General features: G+C 35.5%; 3 protein-coding genes across 4 annotated transcripts in view; 1 reads left to right on the forward strand and 2 right to left on the reverse strand.

The window, feature by feature from the left end:
- Positions 1 to 22,362, reverse strand: part of nlrc3l (NLR family, CARD domain containing 3-like) — a 480,833-nt gene that overhangs the window by 308,346 nt on the left and 150,125 nt on the right. The window lies entirely within an intron of this gene.
- On the reverse strand, positions 2,686 to 17,347 carry LOC100535385 (uncharacterized). 2 transcript variants are annotated; one of them, XM_068213800.2, is made up of 3 exons: positions 17,300 to 17,347; positions 14,482 to 14,688; positions 2,686 to 8,866 (listed from the first exon to the last, which is right to left on the reverse strand). In XM_068213800.2, exons 2-3 carry the CDS (start codon positions 14,591 to 14,593, stop codon positions 7,893 to 7,895), a joined length of 1,086 nt encoding a protein of 361 aa, XP_068069901.1. In that variant the 5' UTR covers positions 14,594 to 14,688; positions 17,300 to 17,347; the 3' UTR covers positions 2,686 to 7,892. The 2 variants fall into 2 exon arrangements, with proteins under 2 accessions (XP_068069901.1, XP_003200145.1); XM_003200097.7 differs by having other exon boundaries at positions 17,080 to 17,300.
- cwf19l2 (CWF19 like cell cycle control factor 2) overlaps positions 17,397 to 22,362 on the forward strand; it is a 74,585-nt gene continuing 69,619 nt past the window's right edge. The window contains 1 exon segment of the mRNA NM_001033752.2: positions 17,397 to 17,511. Within this exon segment, the coding sequence (NP_001028924.2) occupies positions 17,419 to 17,511 (93 nt within the window). The 5' untranslated portion in view covers positions 17,397 to 17,418.

Raw genomic sequence — 22,362 nt, forward strand, 5'->3', positions numbered from 1 at the left:
TCTATTGAATCTATTTGTTGTCCCATATTTTTTACATCCCAACGTTGACAGATTGGTAATCAATAAATAGCTATAGTGCTATCGGTTAGTTTTAAAGTCAGCTAATGTTATGAAAGGGCATAGATGTTATGAAAATAGTAACAGTAATGTAACTACCCCCATCATTCCTTCCTCAAGCAAATGTGTAAATATTAGATCTATTCAGCAATAACGTTAATTGCATTGGCATATTTATCTGACGTTTTCCCAGCTTGTAGTAGTCGATCAGAAAGATATTAAGTTTCTTATGACTATACACTATAGCAGTGGAATTTACTGCTAGTGCTGGTTAGGGCTGTCCGGCTCTGAACACATTTTCTGTCATTTTAAAGCTTTATATTATTTATTAATGATTCAGTAAAAAAGGATGTTTATAAAAGTCGTTCATTCTCTCCAGATTGACCTGAAAGATTGTTTTTATTATATTCATCATGATTGTGATGTAAATAATACTGCCATTTTGAATCGCGCACCTGAAAATATATTCCTTGCTTTTACTTCATTTGGTCTTGTTCAATTGCTTGTGCATCCAGCTAAATGTTAATTGCATTTCAGTGTTGTGAACAGGCTGAGACAAACTACAGGATCATCTCCTGTGAAATCTAGAAAAAATAGGTGAGTTCATCTACAATTCTGTTTTTGGCTATAAATCTGAATGAAAAAAATACTTTAGTAATTTACAGTACAAGTGACAAGCTAGGATTTAAAAGAATGAAACAACATCTTGTATTTGTATTTTTATTAGTGTGTGGAGTGATTTTTCCACCTCTGTAAAACAGGGTATAACTTTATTTATAGCACTTTCACAACTGATTTTATACATGTAAGGTTGCAAGGTTTTATACATTTAAAGTCTTTTTTTTTAAATGAGTTTTAGACCCGGATGTTTAAAGTGTCTTAAAAATAATTATAACATGTATTTTAAGTAATATTTATACATGCACTGATTCTGGTGCTGTCAGAGACATGGTGTTGAAAAAAAAAAGCTCCCACCCCCCAACAAAAACTTTGTAATATTATTGAATTTAGTAGAATAAATAAATAAAAATGTTTTTAGAAATGATTGTGCTCAACTCAATAATATTTATTAGGTTTTTATTAACATCACAGTATATTTTCCTATGATAACATTATGTAATTGCCATTACGTACATATACAATCTAATAATATTAATAAATCGTAACTGAAGTGCTAGAAATGCGTAAAATCAAATAGACAAGGTTTTGTTTGCTCTCAAGCAAGTAATTTAACATAACACTGGGCAACGTTTAGATTTTTTTCCCCTCAGTTTGTACAGTGATTATGCAGATTAAATACACTCTTAACAGAAATTAAAAGTAGCATTAACGTAATTTGCAAGTAGGGTTTTCACGATACCTAAATAAAAAAAAACAAAAAAAACAAACCCATTTCCTGCTAAAACTCGAGCGCTGTTGAGCATCTCAAACATCGCTGATTTGCTGTTGTGTTCACATGCTCAACAGAAATGACTGTGATTTAGGCCTGATGGAATCTACGAATATTTTTTACTATTTCTGCGGAGAATTTTGGAAAAAATCTGCGGAATGATTTTGGGAGTGTCATAACTAAAACCTTAATATGTAAAATAAAAAGTAATACCTTTTAAACGTTTATTTAATGTTTAAATTGCAAATCTAATTAGATTCACTTCATTTGGTAAACAAAGCAAGTCTCTCATATAATATCTCTACTAAAAGACAGAAAATATTACTGTACAAACTGCATTGTACATAAATCAGATGAACATTTTCATATTAGTCAATAATATTACTAAAATTAAAAAACTGAATAAAAATAAATGTACACACATTTACACAATTTAATATACAGATTTAATGATGGGCTAAAAATCTGCAGAAATCTGCGAAATTCTGCGCACGCAGATTCCGTGTGGGCCTAGTCATCGGTTCACTGAACCCACCGCTCTTTACTGAATGTAATCTTAGATACAGGGACACTGGAGCGTTTCAAAGCCGCGATTCATCAGTGGATCGCTTGTATGTCAGCTTAGAGAAACCAGTGTCCTTGTATCTGCAGCCACTTCTGGTTCATGTGGACTACAGTTGTACCTTGATATGTTACCATGGAAGCTAAAATGGAATGCAAGTTCTAAAGCTGTTCAAAAGAACTCATTCCATGGAGAACAAAGGAATATTCAAATCTAACCAATGAAAAGGTCAAATAAATCAAATGAGTGAGTTTCAGTGTCACTGCTGAATAATGCTGGAAACCTTTTAATTAATATAATTTAATTCATTTTATCAATCAAGTGTCTACACCTCAGTTTATTGGTTGAACTTAAAGTGGGCTGAAAAAGATTGAAATCAACATTGGGTTATTTTTAGTTTTTAGACAACAGTCTGAATATAACCAGCTTCTGGTAAACATTAATTACATTCTTTATAATCACACTTGATAAAAACAGTCTGCAAAAGCACGTTGATTGACATTCTCCCTTTGTATGTGTCATCTGAGAAAAGCCCCGCCCATTAGTGACCGTCCCTCCCTCATTAACATAAACAGCCCTGAGTGAGAAGCAGCCGTCTGCTATTAGAGCTTTCATACCGTACCTGTTGAAGATGATGTCAGCGACTAAGAGGATTATAAAAAGATTGACGTCAACGTTGGGTTCCTTTCAGTTTATTTTTATTGTGCAGACATTGATCAAAATCACCAGCCCTCAAAAACAAAACATTACATTATAAACGAAAGAAACAAACAAAAAACTAAAATAACATAAAATAAAAACTAAAATCATTAAAACATGACGATGGGTTTGATATTCACTTTAAAAGAAATTATGCTAGAGTGGTGGACAGGGCAAACTAAACAACAGAATAGTCCATTAATGAGAAAGTAGTTTGTCACAAAGCTTCAAACACTCTTCAGTATGTACTTTTCTTCACAATGAGAGTACATGCTTTTAGGGCGTAGGCTAAGTAGGCAAACTGGAACGCAGCATTTGTTAGAAATTGCTTGGGAGAAAATCATTAGCCTGGTTTCAAATTTCGAATGAGATAGACATGCTAAATATAGAATAATAACAACTTAATTTGCTAAATAATTTTTATGATTTAGGTGGTTTTGGAGATGCTTAATTTATATTTAATAATAAATCCTTTAATTCGTGCAAAAGTTTTTTTTCGCTTGGTGAAGTTTATTTAAAAACAAATTTCGAGAGGATCACGTGCTTATGATTGTTCACAGCTGTTCCAACTTTAGCTAATGACTGATTATCCTATCAGACGATCCTTAACTCACTATAAATAACCAGACTTTTCTCATCCCAATATCTTCGTCTTGAGAACCCCCCCCCCTACTTTCCCTCCCTTTCAAACGGGCGACACGGTGGCCAGCGATTAGCGCTGTTGCCTCACAGCAAGAACGCCCCTGGTACCAGACGCACTAGACGACATTTCTGTGCAGAGTTTGCTCATTCTCCCCGTGGTCGCATGGGTTTTCCCCGGGTCCTCTGGTTTCCTCCCACGGTTCAAAAACAAGCACCCTAAAAAATTATTCCAAATACCTTAGCTAAACTCTGAGTACACCTTTCAGCATCCATATCTGACACTTAGCTACAACAAGCAGGAGGGAGAGTCATCGAGATCTACCTGAGCTCAAACTCTCCTCTCGCCTTGCAACGGGAGGGAGCCCAGGGCTCGAGGATCTTATAAGCTCAGGGCTCTCTCCCGGGACAGCACACCAAACTAGCTTTACTATCAATCATCAGCTAAGTGTGAACTCTTGAACTTGAGTTGGTTGTAGAAGTGTGAACATTTCTAAATGAGAAATGAGCAATCAATATGCTCATTTTAAATTAAAAATCTCTTTAATCCACATTAAAATTTGACACTCGCTTTAAGTGGTTCTAAAAAAATGCCAAATTTAAAATAAAATCCCCTTAATGAATGGGCAAAAAAATGTATGCTCAATTGAGGTTGTTTGGGAAACAGCAAATTATAAATTAAAAATCCCTTAATTCACACACACAGACACACACACACACACACACACACACACACACACACACACACACACACACACACACACACAAAAAAAGTTTTGTTTTTGGAAAAGTTAATGTTTCCCTCACAGTCCAAAGACATGCAGTATTGACCTTATTCTGCAACGGGGAAGAGCGACCATTTTTGTGATTTGTTTTAAAACTTGCAATTCAGTTGGCTATGTGAGAAATGACCAGGAATAATATTCATACATTCATTCATTTTCTTGTCGGCTTAGTTCCTTTATTAATCCGGGGTTGCCACACAGGAATGAACCGGCAACTTATCCAGCAAGTTTTTATGGAGCGGATGCCCTTCCAGCCACAACCCATCTCTGGGAAACATCCACACACACATTCACACACACACTCATACACTACGGACAATTTAGCCTACCCAATTCACCTGTACCGCATGTCTTTGGACTGTGGGGGAAACCGGAGCAAACTCACGTGAACGCAGGGAGAACATGCAAACTCCACACAGAAACGCCAATTGAGCCGAGGCTCGAACCACCGACCTTCTTGCTGTGAGGCGGCAGCACTACCTACTGCGCCACTGCTTCGCCCACCAGGAATAATACATAGCTGAAAAAGATCAAACTACTTTCTCTACAAACATACAAGTGTGTTCATCACTATACATAAAGAGTAGAATAATATAATAAAAGAGAAATGATCAGTGTGCAACATCAAGCAGCATAATGAGCTGTTTTTAACATCTAAAAATCAAAGGAAGTGAATGAGACTGGAAGTGTCGAGCCAAAAAGATTTCAATTACTGCATCCACTCGCATGTCAAGAGTAAGGTCAATTAGATAAACTAAGGCCATGTCCACACGTTCAAGAGTATTTTTTATAAATGGGGTTTTCCTTCTCTGCTTTCATTATAAAAAAAATCTTGTAAAAATGCAAAAACGCACTGTGATGCATGTTAAGGGCATGTCGAACCAACAGGTGGCGATAATGACACTTTTATGCTAAGTTCACACCAAACTGGAAATTAAGTGTTTGGACGAGTGGATAGCATACAAATAAATGCAAACATGAGAACAGAAGTGGATTACCGCCCCGCAGTGCGAAGAACATCACATATGCGATGCATTTGCAGCGAATGTTTGGAGTTTGCCTCATTTGCATCTTCCAGCTGTGTTGGCCAATCAGAAAGAAGAAAACAGCTGCTATGTTGATGTCATGTGGCGAAAACTCGGGCTGTAGCGTCCGCACAACCACACTGTATCAGGAGTTTTGGAAAAAATCTTCACCCTGGCCAGAGTTTTCAGATAGTTTTATTTTCAGTCACCTGACACACTGCATTTTTGAGTGGACAAACAGTAAAACCACAAAGAAAAAAAAAAGTTTTGAAAATTTTCGTGTTCGTGTGGACAGGGCCTAAATTGATAGTGTGTGAATAAGTGATGAGTAATGTAATGAGAGCGCGGGTGTTTCCCAGCACTGAGGGTTGCACTCAGTCCCAGGTTGCAGCTGGAAGGGCAACAGCTGTGTAAAATAAATGCCAGAATAATTGGTGGTTCATTCTACTGTGGCAAACACCTGATAAAGGAGGGAAAAAGCTTAAGGTGAGTGATTAACAAGCATTGTTTCACGTTGGAATGGAAACCTATCCTGCTGAGCATCGTACAATCACTGACCTGCCACTTTTTAAAGCCAAGCTTAAGTCCCACTTGTTTAAATTGGCTTTTATTGCATAGCGCTGACACTTATGTTTTAATGTTTGTTGGATTTTACTGATATTTTTTGTTTTGTTTTGCATCGTCTCCTTTTCTGTTGTATAATTTGCTTTTACTTGTTTAAAACACTTTGGTCAACCTTGGTTGTAGTAAAGTGCTAAATAAATAAAAGTTGATTGATTGATTGACCTATACCCATCGAATTTCCATTTCACTGCTACGATTCCAAAAATTAAATATAGTATGTGAGCGTGTGGGTGTTTCCCAGCACTGAGGGTTGTACTCAGTGCCAGTTCCCATTTCACTTCAACGATTTCTAAATTAGATGTAGTGTGTGAATGAGAGAGTATATGGGTGTTTCCCAGCACTGAGGGTTGTACCCATAGTGCCGGGTTGCAGCTGGAAAACATCTGCTGTGAAAAAAAAAACACATGCCAGAATAAATGGTGGTTCATTTCACTGTGACAACCCCTTATAAAGCAGGAAATGAGCTGAAGGTGGATGATTAATAAGCATTGTTGAATCAGCCACTTAATAAACACCCAGCGAAATTGGATGTATTATATGAATGAGAGAGTTGTACTCTTAGTCCTGGGTTGCAGCTGGAAGGGCACCTGCTGAAAACAAAAAAAAAACAGATGCCAGCGTAATTGGTGGTTCATTCCACTGTGACAACCCCTGATAAAGCAGGGAATAAGCAAAAGGTTGGTTATTAATAAGCATAGTTTCACATTAGTATAGAAACCCAGCTATTGAATCATCCACGTAATCAACTCCCATCCAATTCCCATTTCACTGCGACTATTTCTAAATTGGATGTAGTATGTAAATGAGAGCGTGTATGGGTGTTTCCCAGCACTGAGGGTTGTTTTCCTAGTGCAATGTTGCGGCTGTAAAAGCAACGGCTGTGGAAAAACACATGCCGGAATAATTGGCGGTTCATTCCACTGTGGCGACCCCTGATAAAGCAGGGAATGAGCCGAAGGTGGACGATTAATAAGCATTGATTCATGTTAGTATGGAAACCCAGATATTGAAATATTCACTTAATTAACACCTATCCAATTTCCATTTCACTGCGACTATTTCTAAATTGGATGTAGTATGTAAATGAGAGTGTGTATGGGTGTTTCCCAGCGCTGAGGGTTGTTTTCTTAGTGCCATGTTGCGACTGTAAAAGCAACCGCTGTGAAAAAACACATGCTGGAATAATTGGTGGTTCATTCCACTGTGGCGAGCCCTGATAAAGCAGGGAATGAGCCAAAGCGGGGTGATAAATAAGCATTGATTCATGTTAGTATGGAAACCCAGATATTGAACCATCGACAAAATCAACTCCCATCCAATTCCCATTTCACTGCGACGCTTTCTAAATTGGATGTAGTATGTAAATGAGAGTGTGTATGGGTGTTTCCCAGCACGGAGGGTTGTTTTCTTAGTGCCATGTTGCAGCTGTAAAAGCAACCGCTGTGAAAAAACACATGCTGGAATAATTGGCGGTTCATTCCACTGTGGCAACCCCTGATAAAGCAGGGAATGAGCCGATGGTGGACGATTGATAAGCATTGATTCACGTTAGTATGGAAACCCAGATATTGAACCATCGACAAAATCAACTCCCATCCAATTTCCAATTCCCTTCTACGCTTTCTAAATTGGATGTAGTACGTAAATGAGAGAGCATGTGGGTGTTTTCCAGCACTGAGGGTTGCAATGAGGGTGCCATATTGCGGCTGGAGAACATCCGCTGCAAAAAAATAAAACACATGCCAGAATAAGTGGTGGTTCATTCCACAGTGACAACCCCTTATATGATTATTAAGCATTGATTGATGTTAGTATGGAAACCTGACTATTGAATCAACCACTTAGTTAACACCCATCAGATTTCCAATTTAATGTGACGATTTCTAAATTGGATGCAGTGTGTGAATGAGAGAGATGTACTTTTGGGTTTGGGTTGCAGCTGGGAAAAAAAAAACAGATAACGGAATAACTGGTGGTTCATTCCACTGTGGCGACCCCTTATAAAGCAGGGAATAAGCCAAAGGGGGGTGATTGATAAGCATGGTTTCACTTTAGTATGGAAACCCAGCTATTGAATCATGACCATAATCAACTCTTATCCAATTCCCATTTCACTTTGACGCTTTCTTGCAGTATTTTTTAACGTGAGTGATCAGATTGGTCAGCTGCGAGAAGTTCCTCCCACACGACGGGCATTTAAACGGCCTTTCCCCAGTGTGAACCCGCAGATGGCATTTCAACGACCCGGACTGGGTGAAGCACTTGTCACACTGCGAACACTTGTAGGGTTTTTCCCCACTGTGAATCTTCTGGTGCTCCTTCAGGCGTTTGGATGTGGTAAAACCCTTGCCGCACTCTGCACACTGCTGATCTCGCTCGCCGGTATGTCTTTTCTGGTGATCCTTGAAATTGCCCAGCCACAAAAACTTCTTTCCGCAAATAGTGCACGCATACGGTTTCTCATCAGTGTGAACCTTCATGTGGTTCCTCAGAATGGACGGAGATATATACCCTTCGCCGCAGTGGACGCATTTAAAAGGCTTGTCTCCTGAATGCGTGTGCAGGTGATAGGTAAGACTGTGAGCCCATTTAAACATCTTCCCGCAGTGAAGGCATTTGAAGGGCTTTACTCCAGTGTGCGCTCTTAGGTGGTCCTCCAGACCCTTTTTACAGGTTAAACCCTTTCCGCACTGAGTGCAGATGAAGAGTTTCTCTCTCGAGTGGATTCTTTCGTGAACCTTCAGGCTCTTTTTAAAGGTGAAACTCTTCCCGCATTGTTGACATTCAAATGGTTTCTCTCCGGTGTGAATTCGTATGTGATGCTTCAGGCTTTCGTTGCGCGTGAAACACTTTCCGCAGTAATGGCACGTGTACGGTTTCTCACCGGTGTGAATGCGTGAATGCTCCTTCAGGCTGTCTCGGCGAGTGAAGCTCTTTCCGCATTGAGGGCACATGAAGGAGCCTTTGGCTTTGGTGTTTTTAGATCGCTCTGGAGCCATTTCTTCGGGTGTGAAAGGTTTCTGATGTGGATCTTTCTCCTCCGCCTCTTCTTGTTCTTCGCTTTCTTCTTTTATGTCTGTCGAGTCTGAAATAAATGGGCAAAATGTAGAAAAGACTATTTAATGACAGCATGTGTTTGATGTGCTCCAGTTGCTCACTTTATTTATGTTCATTGTAGCGTACGGTCAATAGATAAAACTACGTATTGATTTTATAAAGGGGTCTGAGTCTCTGGTGTGGGTTTACGACTCCTGGTGCCACAAAGTCTGTGTTTCTGGTGACACTTCACTTTATCTAGAGGTAGGCCAGAGACGGGTGACTAGAGCTTCAAAGACATTCTTTTTAAAGCAACAAAGATGTAAGGATGTGGGAATTATGTTTATGTACTTTTTTAAAAGCCATGTTTGGTAGCGATAGACTCCCCTTGAAACTTTACAACACATGATGCGTGAAGCATGATAATAACTCGTACGGCATGCATTCTTTAATGCCCTGAATTAAAGACCATCCTTAGGCTGCGGGAGGACCCTCAATTTGCATATGAGCAGCCTAGAGACAGAGGAGAGTTTCGCGCTTAAACTTTGGCCTGAAATCATTGGTCGAGCATGCTGAGAGGGCGTGTAACTTAGCCCAGTGGTTCCCAACCTGGGGTCCGCGCCCCCCTAAGGGGGGCGCCAGAGTTCACAGGGGGGGCGCGGGAGAGGATAAGTATTGAGGTAGAAAAAGGCATAAAAATGGTCCACTATTATAAAGGGCTTTGCAATTAATCGAAAATCCGATTTAGATTTCGGTTTCAAACGATTATAAAAAAGCATTAATCGAGATAAATGATTATTGCATCATATTTCGCCACAGTTGTACACGTGTTGCTCTTAAAAGCGCGAAAGAGCTTATGTGTGTGTGCAGCACGATCACGCAGTCAGAAGCATGCGGCCGGTCAGCACTCACTCTCATTCGCACACTGAGACGAGCAGAGGAGCGCAGACATCTGAAGTCATCTTAACGTGAACGCTTTAATGGTCAAATAGGTGTTAAAACACGGTGTTTAGTGATTATGTACATTAACCCTCATTTGTGTTATAAACAAACGAGTTGAGAATCAAAAGACGTGAAAGAGAAACCATTAAAGATACAGCGCGCTATAATCCTTCTGCCGCCTGTTTTTATTATTATTAAACAAACATAACGAGAAAACCTTTGCTGCTCTTGACTGAAGGACTGCTGTAGCTAAAGTGTTTTTCTTACAGTGAAGATGATTAAAGCACAGTTTGTTTCATATTTTTATTCTATTGTATTTATTTCTCTTTCCTTTGCAGGGTGGAAAATAACTGTATGTATACAGTTGAAGTCAGAATTATTAGCCCTCTTGAAAATTAGCAAACCTTTTCCTGCCCAATTTCTGTTTCATGGAAAGAATATTTTATTAACTTATTTCTGAACATAATAGTTTTGATATCTCATTTCTAATTACTGATTTCTTTTTGTCTTTGCTATAATGACAGCACATAATATTTTACTAGTTATTTTTCAAAATACAAGCATTCAGATTAAAGTGCAGTTCAAAGGCTTAATTAGAGTAATAAGGCAAGTCATTATAACGGTAGTTTCTTCTGCAGACAATCAAAAATATATATTGCTTAAGGGGGCTAATAATATTGACCTTAAATTGGTTTTAAAATATTTAAACCTGTCTTTATTCTAGCTAAAATAAAACAAATAGAAGAAAAAATATTATAGGAAATATTGTTAAAATTCCTTGCTCTGTTAAACATAATTTGGGAAATATTTATAAAAAAAAAAATCTCAGGAGCGCTAATAATTTTGACTTTAACTGGCAATGGTTTTGAATAATCGTGATTATAATTATGACCAAAATAATCGCGATTATGATTTTTCCCAAAATCGAGCAGCCCAAAAAATAAAAAATAATCTAAACACATGCTTAAAATTCCAACATAATAGTGAAAATAATTAAAATAAATAACTTTAAATAATTATTAAAATTTTGCTCACTCGGGAAATCTGCTTGTCAACGTGTCGTAAAGGCAAAATCAAAACAAAAATGGCAGACAAACGTAAATGCAGTGATTCTTCAGAGGCGAAGAAAAAGATTAGACAGTATGACAAAGCCTACCTAAATTTTGGTTTCATTGAAGGCCAAGACAAGTTAAAACTGATTAATTAATATTTTCTATACATATTACTATATATTAATATTACACAAACACACACATATATATATATATATATATATATACACACAGTACATATGTGTGTGCGTGCGTGCGTGCGTGTGTATTTATATGGTGGGGGGGCTCCAGTGTTTGTATATGTTTATGGGGGGGGCCCCAAAGAAAAAAGGTTGGGAACCACTGACTTAGCCCACGGTTAAAACCGGTCTCCTCCCCAAGCTCGAGGCAGAAAGTCCGAACCACAAATCCCCCCGGGAGCTCGCTCCTTTGAGGGGTCGAGGCTCTTCTGTGCCGCGTGGATCTTCCAGCCCACGTTTTCTTATTTTTCTGGCAAAGTAAGCTCAGTTTAGAGTTGCGATCGCGTTTCTCCGACCTGTATTGCAAACTCCACGCATCAAGAAAGGACACAAAAGGACTTCCAGCGTCCGCTCGGTCGAGCAGGCAGAATCATATATATTTATAGATTTGTTTAACCAAATTGACAGAAGGTTAAGCCGGAATATTAATAATTAATAATAACCCGTTAATATTGATTATTAATATTCATAAACTGAGCTAATTTTTTTTACATCAAGTAAACAGTGAACATCCAAGATTATAATAACCCATTATTATAATAACCTGTTATAATTGATTATTAATATTCATAAACTGAGCAATTTTTTTTTACATCATCAAGTAAACAGTGAACATCCAAGATTATAAAATTTTTTATAACTTTTGCATTTAATTTGAATCAGTTCTTCACGTTTTTTTGTCTGTCAAGTCTGCACTAAACATGCAAAATATTTTTTAAAAATTAATTTATTAGCATTATGTATTTTATGTGCTCCAGTAGCTCACTTTGTTTGTCAAGACAACAAAAAACATGCAAAACCTATTTTAAAAACTATTTAATACTATTGTATTTAATTTGAAGCAGTTCTTCACTTTTTTTCTTTTATATCTGTCGAGTCTGCATTAAACGTGCAAAAAGTTTAAAAAACGATTTATAAATATCATGGGCCCTATCATACATCCGGCGCAAGGTGCGATGCAATTGTGGTTTGCTAGTTTCAGTTCGACGCAAGTGTCATTTTGACGTTTCGCACCACACTGTTTAAATGGCAGAGCATTTGTGCTCATAAAAGAGGTGTGTTAAGGCGCATTGCTGGAGCGTTGCTATTTTGAGGAACTAAAATAGACTGCACAGTAGAACAGCTGAGAGCGCAGAGCGCGTTAGTTGTGCACCTTGCTTAATACACACAGGATGTAGAGAAATATCAAATATCTTTACAAATGAAAAATTATTAAATAATTACATTTAGGGTGGAGGGGGGCTTTTTTTTAGTTTATTCATGACAATTTGCAATTTACTGACCATATGGGGTACAGCATGTGTATCTGGACAGAACTCAGTTGTTTGAGCACACTTCATTATTATTTTTCATTTATTTGTTTATTTATTTCTTCACTCATTTTGAGGTGGGAACACCTGCTGCATAACGCTCGCGTGGCTCTTACCTCCACCCACACTCGTCAGCACTACCAAGCCGACCAATCACAGAGCTTGCACTACGCGTTACATTTTTTGCCACGTCGAAAGGATATGCGTCCACGCGTAGGCTGTGCCATAGCATACGTGTGCACTTGACGCAGAAGTATAAATCAGCCTTCATGCTACAGATGCTCTGTTTAACTGTTTTCTTGCTGGTGAAGTGTTCAGTTTTTCCACTTACAAAGTCCGCCATGTAAATAGCAAATGCTCTGGAACGACGTGACTCTAAGGCCCCGTTTACACTAGTGTGTTTTAGTTATAAAACGGCGTTTTAGATCAAAAATGATCCGCGTCCACACTAGCGTTTCACCTAGCGTTTCTGAACATATCTCCGTCCACACTACGCAACCAAAAACGTATATCACGTGACCATTCGCGCACTCTGGGCATGCGCGTTCAAGTATAAACAGAAAGCATGTGTCTCGCTCGGCATTTGGTTATTGTTAGTCAACAAACGCCGGTTGAACATTAAACGCGGTGGCAAAGAAAGCAAGAGAGGTATTTTTGTGGACAGACGACGAGGTCGAGTTGTTACTAAACGTAACAAATGAATAACTGCACAATGGCGCCTAAAACAGACAATAGTGCAAACAACGCTCCCGTTTCTGTGTCCGTGTTGTTGTTTACAGTGAAGGCTGATCTGCTGTCTTCCGGTAGCATTAAAGCCATGTGTTATAGTCATGTGATATGGGCTTGACGAATAAGGGAAGGATACGTAATGACACAAAAGCCCCAATCAGGTAGTGATTCTCAGCAGTCCCACCTCCATTTTCAGATGTCTCCGTTTTTTTCTCATCCACACTGAGATGGTGCAGAAGAGTTTTAAAATGAAAACGGCCTCTCCAGCATTTTCAAAACTCTCCGTTTTCGGCGCTCGAGAACTCTGGTGTAGTGTGGACGGATGGCATAACCGTAGCAAAACTTATGCGTTTTAAAACGAAAACGCATTAGTGTAAACATGGCCTAAAAAGGAATGGGAGAAGAGACTCTGATTGGTTTATTCTCAAAACACACCTGTGACTCATTAAGAGAATAAGCTCAACCCTGTTAGACCATGCGCCACAGTGCAAAGTGGATTTTTCTATTGTTAAAATAGCAAAAGTGGATTCTGACACGCCCTTAATGCTTTTGCGCCCTGCGCTTTAAACTTTGCGCCTAGATCGTCAAAATAGAGCCCCATGTATTTGATGTGCCCAGTTGCTCACATGTATATTTCTGAAATGTACATGATATACTTTCTTGTTTTATTTTTATTAAGTCAACAGTAAACACGCAAAAATATGAAAAGTAAATAAATGTAATAACATGTGCTCCAATTGTTTACTGCCTTTTTATTCGTCCATCAAGTGTAGAATAAACATGAAAATAAAATGACAAAAAGTATCAATAATTCAGTGAACATTATTTGATGTCCTAATCCAATCAATACGAAAGTAAACTGTTTTAATATAAGCTCACTGCACTTATCCAGCTTATTAGAAACATTGGTTGCTTTCACATTTGTTCATTTGATTGTATTTGTACATTTATTTCATTTCATGCTCTCACAATGTCTGCAACCATAGTTATGTCATATCTACACATATCTAAATACAATGCAAAACGACAGAGGCATCAGTTAAAGACCAAAGTATACTATGTTTTGCACATATCAGCATATTGATTAGATTAGATAAACTTTATTGTCATTGCACATTACAGAACAAACAACAAAATACAGCCAGAACCTAACCAGAAGTGCATTGGTAGCAGTGTATTTACATATATTTAAATTGGTAATTAGTATAAATATGAAAGTTGAATACGATGTGATAATGAAAAAGTGTTGCATGGAAAAAGCTGCTAGTACTGAGTGCATACGTAAGAGGATTAAAAGCGATTTGCTGGGAATGTTCGAGAAACATTTATAAATTGCATTGTTATACATATTTTGTATTATCTGGGTATGTGAAAATGATTTTGAACACCAACCTGTGTCTTCGTCAGTGTCTTCAGTATCTTCATCTTTGATTCTGGATGGTTCTGGGTCACTCGTGTAGTCAATCTCCTCTTCAACACACTCAGTTTTTACTATAGCAAACATGGTAAATGTGTTTCTGTTGTTACACTTGATTTTCTCCTGTTTGTTTGGTCCCTCAAAGGATGACTGGAATGTAGCCTCAGTTGTAAATGTACGACCTGAAGGAATAAAATATATATACACATTAAAAAATACAATAACTCAAATGTATTTTCTAATGTTTTATTACAATGCTTGTATTATTGCATATTTTCTCCTTAGATTGGCTTATGTAATACGCATAATTATGTGTAAACCTGATGTAATACACTTTATAAGCACAAAAGTTGAACGCAACATACACAAAACCCCCCTTTTTTATTATTTTTTTAAACATTTATTTAAAGATTTACAATCACAGAAAAGTGGTCTCATGCACTGAAAAAAATTATTCCTTGGATTTACTAAAAATGTTTTACGTTAAATGGCTATAAACAATTTATTTGGGCTGAATTTAAACAAATAAATTAAGTAGAATTTTATAAAATGTAATTTGTTTGTTTAAATTCAACACAAATAAATTGCTTGCAACAGTTTTGCAGACATAATTTTTTTCAGTGTGTGATCATATACAATAATAAAGCCATCTATTATACAATCATCCATCGGCTAGTAATTTAAGTCTTTTATGAAGGGTAAAATTAACAAAGAATAAAGAAATTCAAGATATTCAAGTCTTTCAAGACACATTCTCCAAAAACTCCCACAGAGGACTACAGATATGCCAGAAATCATCGGATTTCTGATGCAAGTCATAAGTCAGTTTTTCCAAGGGTAAGAAAATGGCAATCTGATCTATCCACATACTGACAAAAGGAATGTTAGGAGAGGACCACAAAAATATACCAGAACAGACTGAAAGCCATTCTTCTTCACTTGTTCCACAAAACCCCCTTTATTTAACAAAAAGTGTCATTTATGATGGACGTTATTACGTTTGACTGAAAACCGTGAGAAATTAGCATCATAATAATGCTGATAGCATTAATAAATCTCATAACGTAACCTAAAAACTCGTTTTTGTATTGATCCTAACGTCATTCATGTAATGTAACAATGGCTTTTTTTTTTTAACAAAATTGGTCAATTATGATAGAGTGATTACGTTTGACTGAAAAAAGTGATAAATTATCATTATAATTAAGCTTAAAAGTTTCCCAGAGATGGGTTGCGGCTGGAAGGGCTTCCGCAGCGTAAAAACTTGCTGGATAAGTTGGCGGTTCATTCCACTGTGGCGACCCCGGATTACTAAAGGGACTAAGCCGACAAGAAAATGAATGAATAAATGAATTAAGCTTAAAAGATTAATAAGTCTCAAAACATAACCTCAAAGTCATTTTTGTATTGATTGTAATATTATTTATGTAATGTAATGTTGGCTTTTTTTCAAAAAAATTGGTCATGGAAGTAATTTAGTTTGACTGAAAAAAAGATAAATTAGAATCATAATAATGCTGAAAGCATTAATAAATCTCAACATAATCTAAAAATTGGACAAGGCAGTGGCGCAGTAGGTAGTGCTGTCGCCTCACAGCAAGAAGGTCGCTGGTTTGAACCTCGGCTCAGTTGGCGTTTCTGTGTGGAGTTTGCATGTTCTCCCTGCCTTCGCGTGGGTTTCCTCCGGGTGCTCCGGTTTCCCCCACAGTCCAAAGACATGCGGTTCAGGTGAATTGGGTAGGCTAAATTGTCCGTAGTGTATGAATGTGTTGTGCGGATGTTTTCCAGATATGGGTTGCGGCTGGAAGGGCATCCACTGTGTAAAAACTTGCTGGATAAGTTGGCGGTTCATTCCGCTGTGGCGAGCCCGGATTAATAAAGGGACTAAGCCGACAAGAAAATGAATGAATGAATCTAAAAATGATTTTTTGTATTGATGATCATAACGTCATTTATGTAATGTAACAATGTTAGCTTTTTTAAACAAAATTGGTCATTTATGATGGAAGTGATTACTTTTGACTGAAACTAGTGATAAATTATCACCATAATAAAGCTGAAAGCAGTAATAAATCTCATAACCTAAAAAGTTTTTGTATTGAGCGTAACGTTATTCATGTAACGTAACGTTAGCTTTTTTAAACTAAATTGGTCATTTATGATGGAAGTGATTACGTTTGACTGAATAATAAAGTTGAAAGGATTAATAAATCTCATAACATAACCTAAAACGCTGTTTTTGTATTGATCGTAATGCTATTCAATTAATGTAATGTAACGTTGGCTTTTTTTAAAAACAAAATTGTTCATTTATGATGGAAGTGATTACTTTTCACTAAAAACAGAGATAAAATAGCATCATAATAAAGCTTAAAAGATGAATAAAACTAATAAAATAACCTAAAAAGTCATTTTGTATTGATCGTAACGTTATTAATGTAACGTAAGTTAAGGTAACGTTAGCTTTGTTTACGTTATTACTGAGCTATCATCATATATAAACACGACATAGAATTAATAGATATAGCCAACATGTATAGTAAATACTATTTTAAAGACTTTATCTGTTTTACCTTTAGTAGTACACTCGTTTCTCCTCTGGTTTTGAGTATTTAATGGATTTTAAGCGATTTAATCGCACAGCATACGATCTGAACGCTGCCTCAAACGTGTTCTTCACTGTCGCGAAAACGGTATCCGCTACTACGTTTTTTGCTACTAGATTTCCTCTAATCCTGCATAACAAAATCATCCAAATATGGCTGAACTGTAAACATGTCTCCGAAAACGTACTAAGGATTGAATGATGTTTCTTCTTTCAGCGCCACCCGGCGGAAATCCATCAAGTATTTTTTAAACGCTGAATTACGGCAAACACTTACGACAGTAGAGGTTGTGTTTGCGGCAGCGTCATGGCGGCGTACGGTGTGAATTTTGAGAGCGCAAACAGCATTAAATCAAGAAAAGAGTCCAAAAGAGAAGAAAGAGAGCGAGTTATACAAAAGGTAACGCATACTTACTAACACGTTAAACTGTTATGGAGTCAGAATTTGAGTTTACACAAGAGGAAACTGATCTTGTTCTTTATATGTGCTATTACAAAATAAACATTCCGCTTTAATATATATACCGTCTTTAAATATGCTGTCTCATTCCGAGTTTGTCTGTTTTTAGGCTAGTATTTGAGATTTTCAGTGTGTTTTAAGTGCTATAAATGATGTTTCAGTCTTGATCTCATAACATCTGAAGTCATTTGTCTAATATTTATGTTTATTTTGTTGTATTTACTTGTAACGTTATGACATAACTGTTATCAGCATTTTAATGGTGACTGAAGTTGATCAAATATTTAATATCTCATATCCTTTAAGGAAATATATCATATAAATAATATTTGTTTAAATGTGTAAACCATACCGAGAACAACAAATAGGATTTTAAATAATAGTAATAGATTTGTTTCCGAAAGCTTAAATGGTGATATGTTATTGGATTTAATAATATACTTTTAAAAGGATATTCGTTTACTATGCTCGTCAAATTCGTAAATGATTTACGGATACGACATCATATTATTATGTTTATGTACATGGAAAGCATAATAATTGCAAATAAAAACGCCACAAATTCGAGTTCCATCCATTAAGCATAACTGTGATGTATTTATGGGAAATAATTAAACGGCATGCTTGTTCTGACCTGTCCTACTTATGAAATGTTTTTATAAATTAAGCTTTCTGGGATGCTTCGATAGAGTTTTTATATTGCCAAATGGTTCTTGTTGATATACGTGACAAGATGTTTGGTATATTAATTATTGTTTATATAACATGATACTGAAGAACATTTAAAACTTTTTTTTCTGTATATCAGGTAATATTTAAGATGATGGTTTTTGCTTAAAAAAATAAAACAGGATACACTCTAATGTACAGAGAAATCAAAATGTAAACATTTTGGAATTGATTTAGCTTGAAAATCTGAGCCACAGTCTGTGGTGGAAATGCAGTTTTACTATGATTTATTATAATGCACACTTCAACAATCTAGGAACTAGAAAATATAGATTTAACTGTATAAAAATGTCCTATTATTAGTATAGTGACCAAAATTCTCATCGCTTTTAAATATCATTATATTAACGTGGTAAAAATGTGATTATTAAATTTGCCTGAAAATGTTAATTCATGCTCACTGCACACAAAAACATAATACACACTCATTCCACCAAGTTTTCAATATGAAAATGAACAATGAACCTCTAAAATTGTAGCTTTAATTATTTGAAGCATTCATTTTGTGACTGATTTTTCTCTGACTGATATTGCAATGTGGTTTATATATATATATATATATATATATATATATATATATATATATATATATATATATATATATATATATATTGTGAACTTCTACAAACTATAGATGAAAACTATAGATGTAACTATGAACATGTCCTATCATTAATGTCCTGTCATTATTATAGTGACCAAAATTCACATGGTTATCATTAATCATTATATTATCGTGGTAAAAAAAGTGATTATTAAATTTGCCTGAAAATGTTAATTCACACTTAATACAACACTGCACACAAAAATATAATACAAACCCATTACACCAAGTTTTTTTTATTGATTTTTTTTATTGTGTTTTTGACAAAAAGTACAGTACATTAAAGGTATTCAATTACAAAGGTATTTTCTTTTTTTTTCTTTTTTTTTGAACCATACATAAATTTGAAAAAGAGACAAATTAACATAATAAAAATTTTTATGAAAAGGAAATGCATTAAATAAAAAAATATATTAATAATAATAAAAATGAAAATAAAGTAAAATTGCAAAAAAAATAAATAAATAAAAATATTTAAATAAATAAAATAAAAAAATAATAAAAAATAAAAAGGGTGGGTGGGGGGGGTTGGGAATTTATGGTTGGAGGAGTACATTAGTCTCAATATGAAATATAACAGGGTCCCATGTTTTGAAAAATGTTTTGGTTGATCTCTGAGAAAATATTAATTTTTTTCTGTTTTCAAAAATAGCATTCCAGTACACCAAGTTTTTAATCTGGAAATGAACAAATAACAACTAAAATTGCAGCTTTAATTATTTGAAGCATTAATTTTGTCACAGATTTTTTTTCTGACTGATATTGCAATGTGGTTTATATATATATATCAGCATATAGATATGCTGATATATCAGCACTGGTGGGAGGCGTGCGTTAGCACGCGGCCGTAGGCCAAGCTTAGTGCCCAACCAGTGCTGATATACAGCCATAGCACACTGCTACGAGTGTGATATTGCTCATATATATATATATATATATATATATATATATATATATATATATATATATATATATATATATATATATAGATAGATAGATAGATAGATAGATAGATAGATAGATAGATAGATATATAAACCACATTGCAATATCCGTCAGAAAAAAATCTGTGACAAAATGAACGCTTCAAATAATTAAGCTGCAATTTTAGTTGTTATTTGTTCATTTCCAGATTAAAAACTTGGTGTAATGGGTGTGTAATTGTATCACATATACATATTACAAATAAAAAACCCACACATATATTTGTTAAAACAAACTTTTATTTTGGATGTGATTAATAGCGATAATCTTTGCCCAGCACTGAAATATATATATATATGTAAAGAGTCTATTTTTCTTTGAAAGAGACAGTTCTGTTAGTTGGCCAAGTAGTCACAACTATTAGTTGATCATAGTTTATATAAAATAATCAGACGCTGTTGATTATTCGGTGGCATGGTAGCTCAGTGGTTAGCACTGTGGCCTCACAGCAAGAAGGTCGCTGATTCGAGTTGCGGATGGGTCAGTTGGCGTTCCTGTGTGGAGTTTGCATGTTCTCCTCGTGTTGGTGTGGGTTTCCTCTAGGTGTTCCAGTTTCTCCCACAGTCCAAACACATGCGCTATAGGGAAGTTGAATACACTAAATTGTCCGTAGTGTATGAGTGTGTGTGTGTGTATGCGTGTTTTCCCAGTACTGGTTTGCGGCTGGAAGGGCAATTGCTGCATAAAACATATGCTGGAATAGTTGGAGGTTCATTCCGCTGTGGCGACCCCTGATAAATAAGGGACCAAGCTGAAGGAGAGGGAATGAATGTTGATTTATCTGCTGGTTGATATCAGTCTACCACTGTGAACTGAACTGTCATTAATGTACCTGCAGAGGGCGCTAAGAGTTCATACTGGATTATATAGATTTGAGGATTGTCCTGGGATTAGCAGCTGTTGAACACTCATCGAAAATAGTGTTAATTTGGATAATGTTCAACATATTTCAGATTAATTAATAATCAACATAATAGAATATTTTAAATGTGTCTATATAGCTAATGAGTATGAATGAATTCTGATTTAAGAATTAACTCTTGGCTTTATGTAAGCAAATAATGATTCATGTTCCAGTCATCCGTGTTAAAAAAAACATGCATCATATTTTCATTTGCAGTGCAGAAAAGACTTCCTATATTAGAGCTGTTTTCTGAAATATGTCTCTTTTTTTCTTTTTTTGAGGACTTATGATGAGTTGATGAATATAAACATCGCTGATCTGTTTAACTGGCTGCCGTTCACACAGGATGAGTACATCTGTCCTCACCTGATAACACACACTCATCCGCTCTTTGTTACATTTTAATTTATTTCAAGCATTATTTTGGGATTTCCTCTTTTATTTCTTGATAGCTTCCTGTTTCTGAGGGAGATTATTGTTTAGATTAACCAAAACTAAAACATATAAAAACATCATTATTATTATTATTATTATTATTATTATTATTATTATTAATGTTTTTATTATTGGTTCAAAAATACAATTTTATTTGTTTTATTGTAAATAAAATATAATTATTAAGAGGAAAAAAAATAAAACAAATCATACTTTTAAATTTCTAGGTGGCTAAATAAAATATTTTAAGCTGATTTATTAAAATTACTGAAGCTAATCTAAAATAAATAATGCTAAAAATTAATTTAAAAACTCAAATGTCTAAATAACGTAACACGATTCCTAAAATTAAACTAGACTAAATTAATGGTCTAAAATAGCTCACACTGACATCAAATGATGTTTTAATAATTAATATAATGGCATTTAAATATGACAGATATCACATGTTTATATTAATCATAATCAGAAAGAGCTTTACTGCCAGGTTTGTTTACACATATGAGGAATTTGTTTGAGAGTGACAGGACAAATGATAAACTAAAGGAACAATTGAGGAAGAAAAAAACAAGTAAATAGAGAATCAAAATATAAAATTTGGTAAATGTATGTAAAGGTATATTACTGTACACATTATTGGATGTATATCTATATAATGTGCAAATTAAAAATAAAATAAATGATAAAAAACATGATTTGAAACAGTATACTGTATACAATTAAAAAGTCTTGGTATGTTTTTAGATGACATTAATATTAAATGGGTTTAAATTTACTCTCCCTCAAGAAGTGTCTATCGTCTGCTGAAGACAAAAGAAGATAAATTGAAGAATGCTGAAAACTGCTGATTTCCATAGAGGGAAAAACAGATACTATGGAAATCAATGATTAGAGGTTTTCAACATTCTTTAAAGTATCTTCTTTTGTGTCCAACAGAAATAGAAACTCCTAAAGGATTGTAACAAGTGAAGACTTGGTAAATATTGCCTGAATTTACGCTATGAAAATTTGCTCATTATTTACTCTTTCTTAAGTGATTTCAAACCTTTATGAGTTTCTTTATTCTGTTAAATGCAAAGAAAGGTAATTTAAAGAATGCTCATAACTGGTAACCTTTGACTTCCGTAGGAGGAAA

Source organism: Danio rerio, chromosome 15 (assembly GCF_049306965.1).
Source record: "Danio rerio strain Tuebingen ecotype United States chromosome 15, GRCz12tu, whole genome shotgun sequence".
Taxonomy (NCBI): domain Eukaryota; kingdom Metazoa; phylum Chordata; class Actinopteri; order Cypriniformes; family Danionidae; genus Danio; species Danio rerio.

Bases quoted from the DNA above. Each gene is read 5' to 3' on its own strand.
- LOC100535385 (XM_068213800.2), bottom strand. From the start codon at position 14,593: ATGTTTGCTATAGTAAAAACTGAGTGTGTTGAAGAGGAGATTGACTAC. The intron at 8,867-14,481 runs GTTGGTGTTCAA...CATTTATTTCAG, and splicing joins AGACACTGACGAAGACACAG to ACTCGACAGACATAAAAGAA.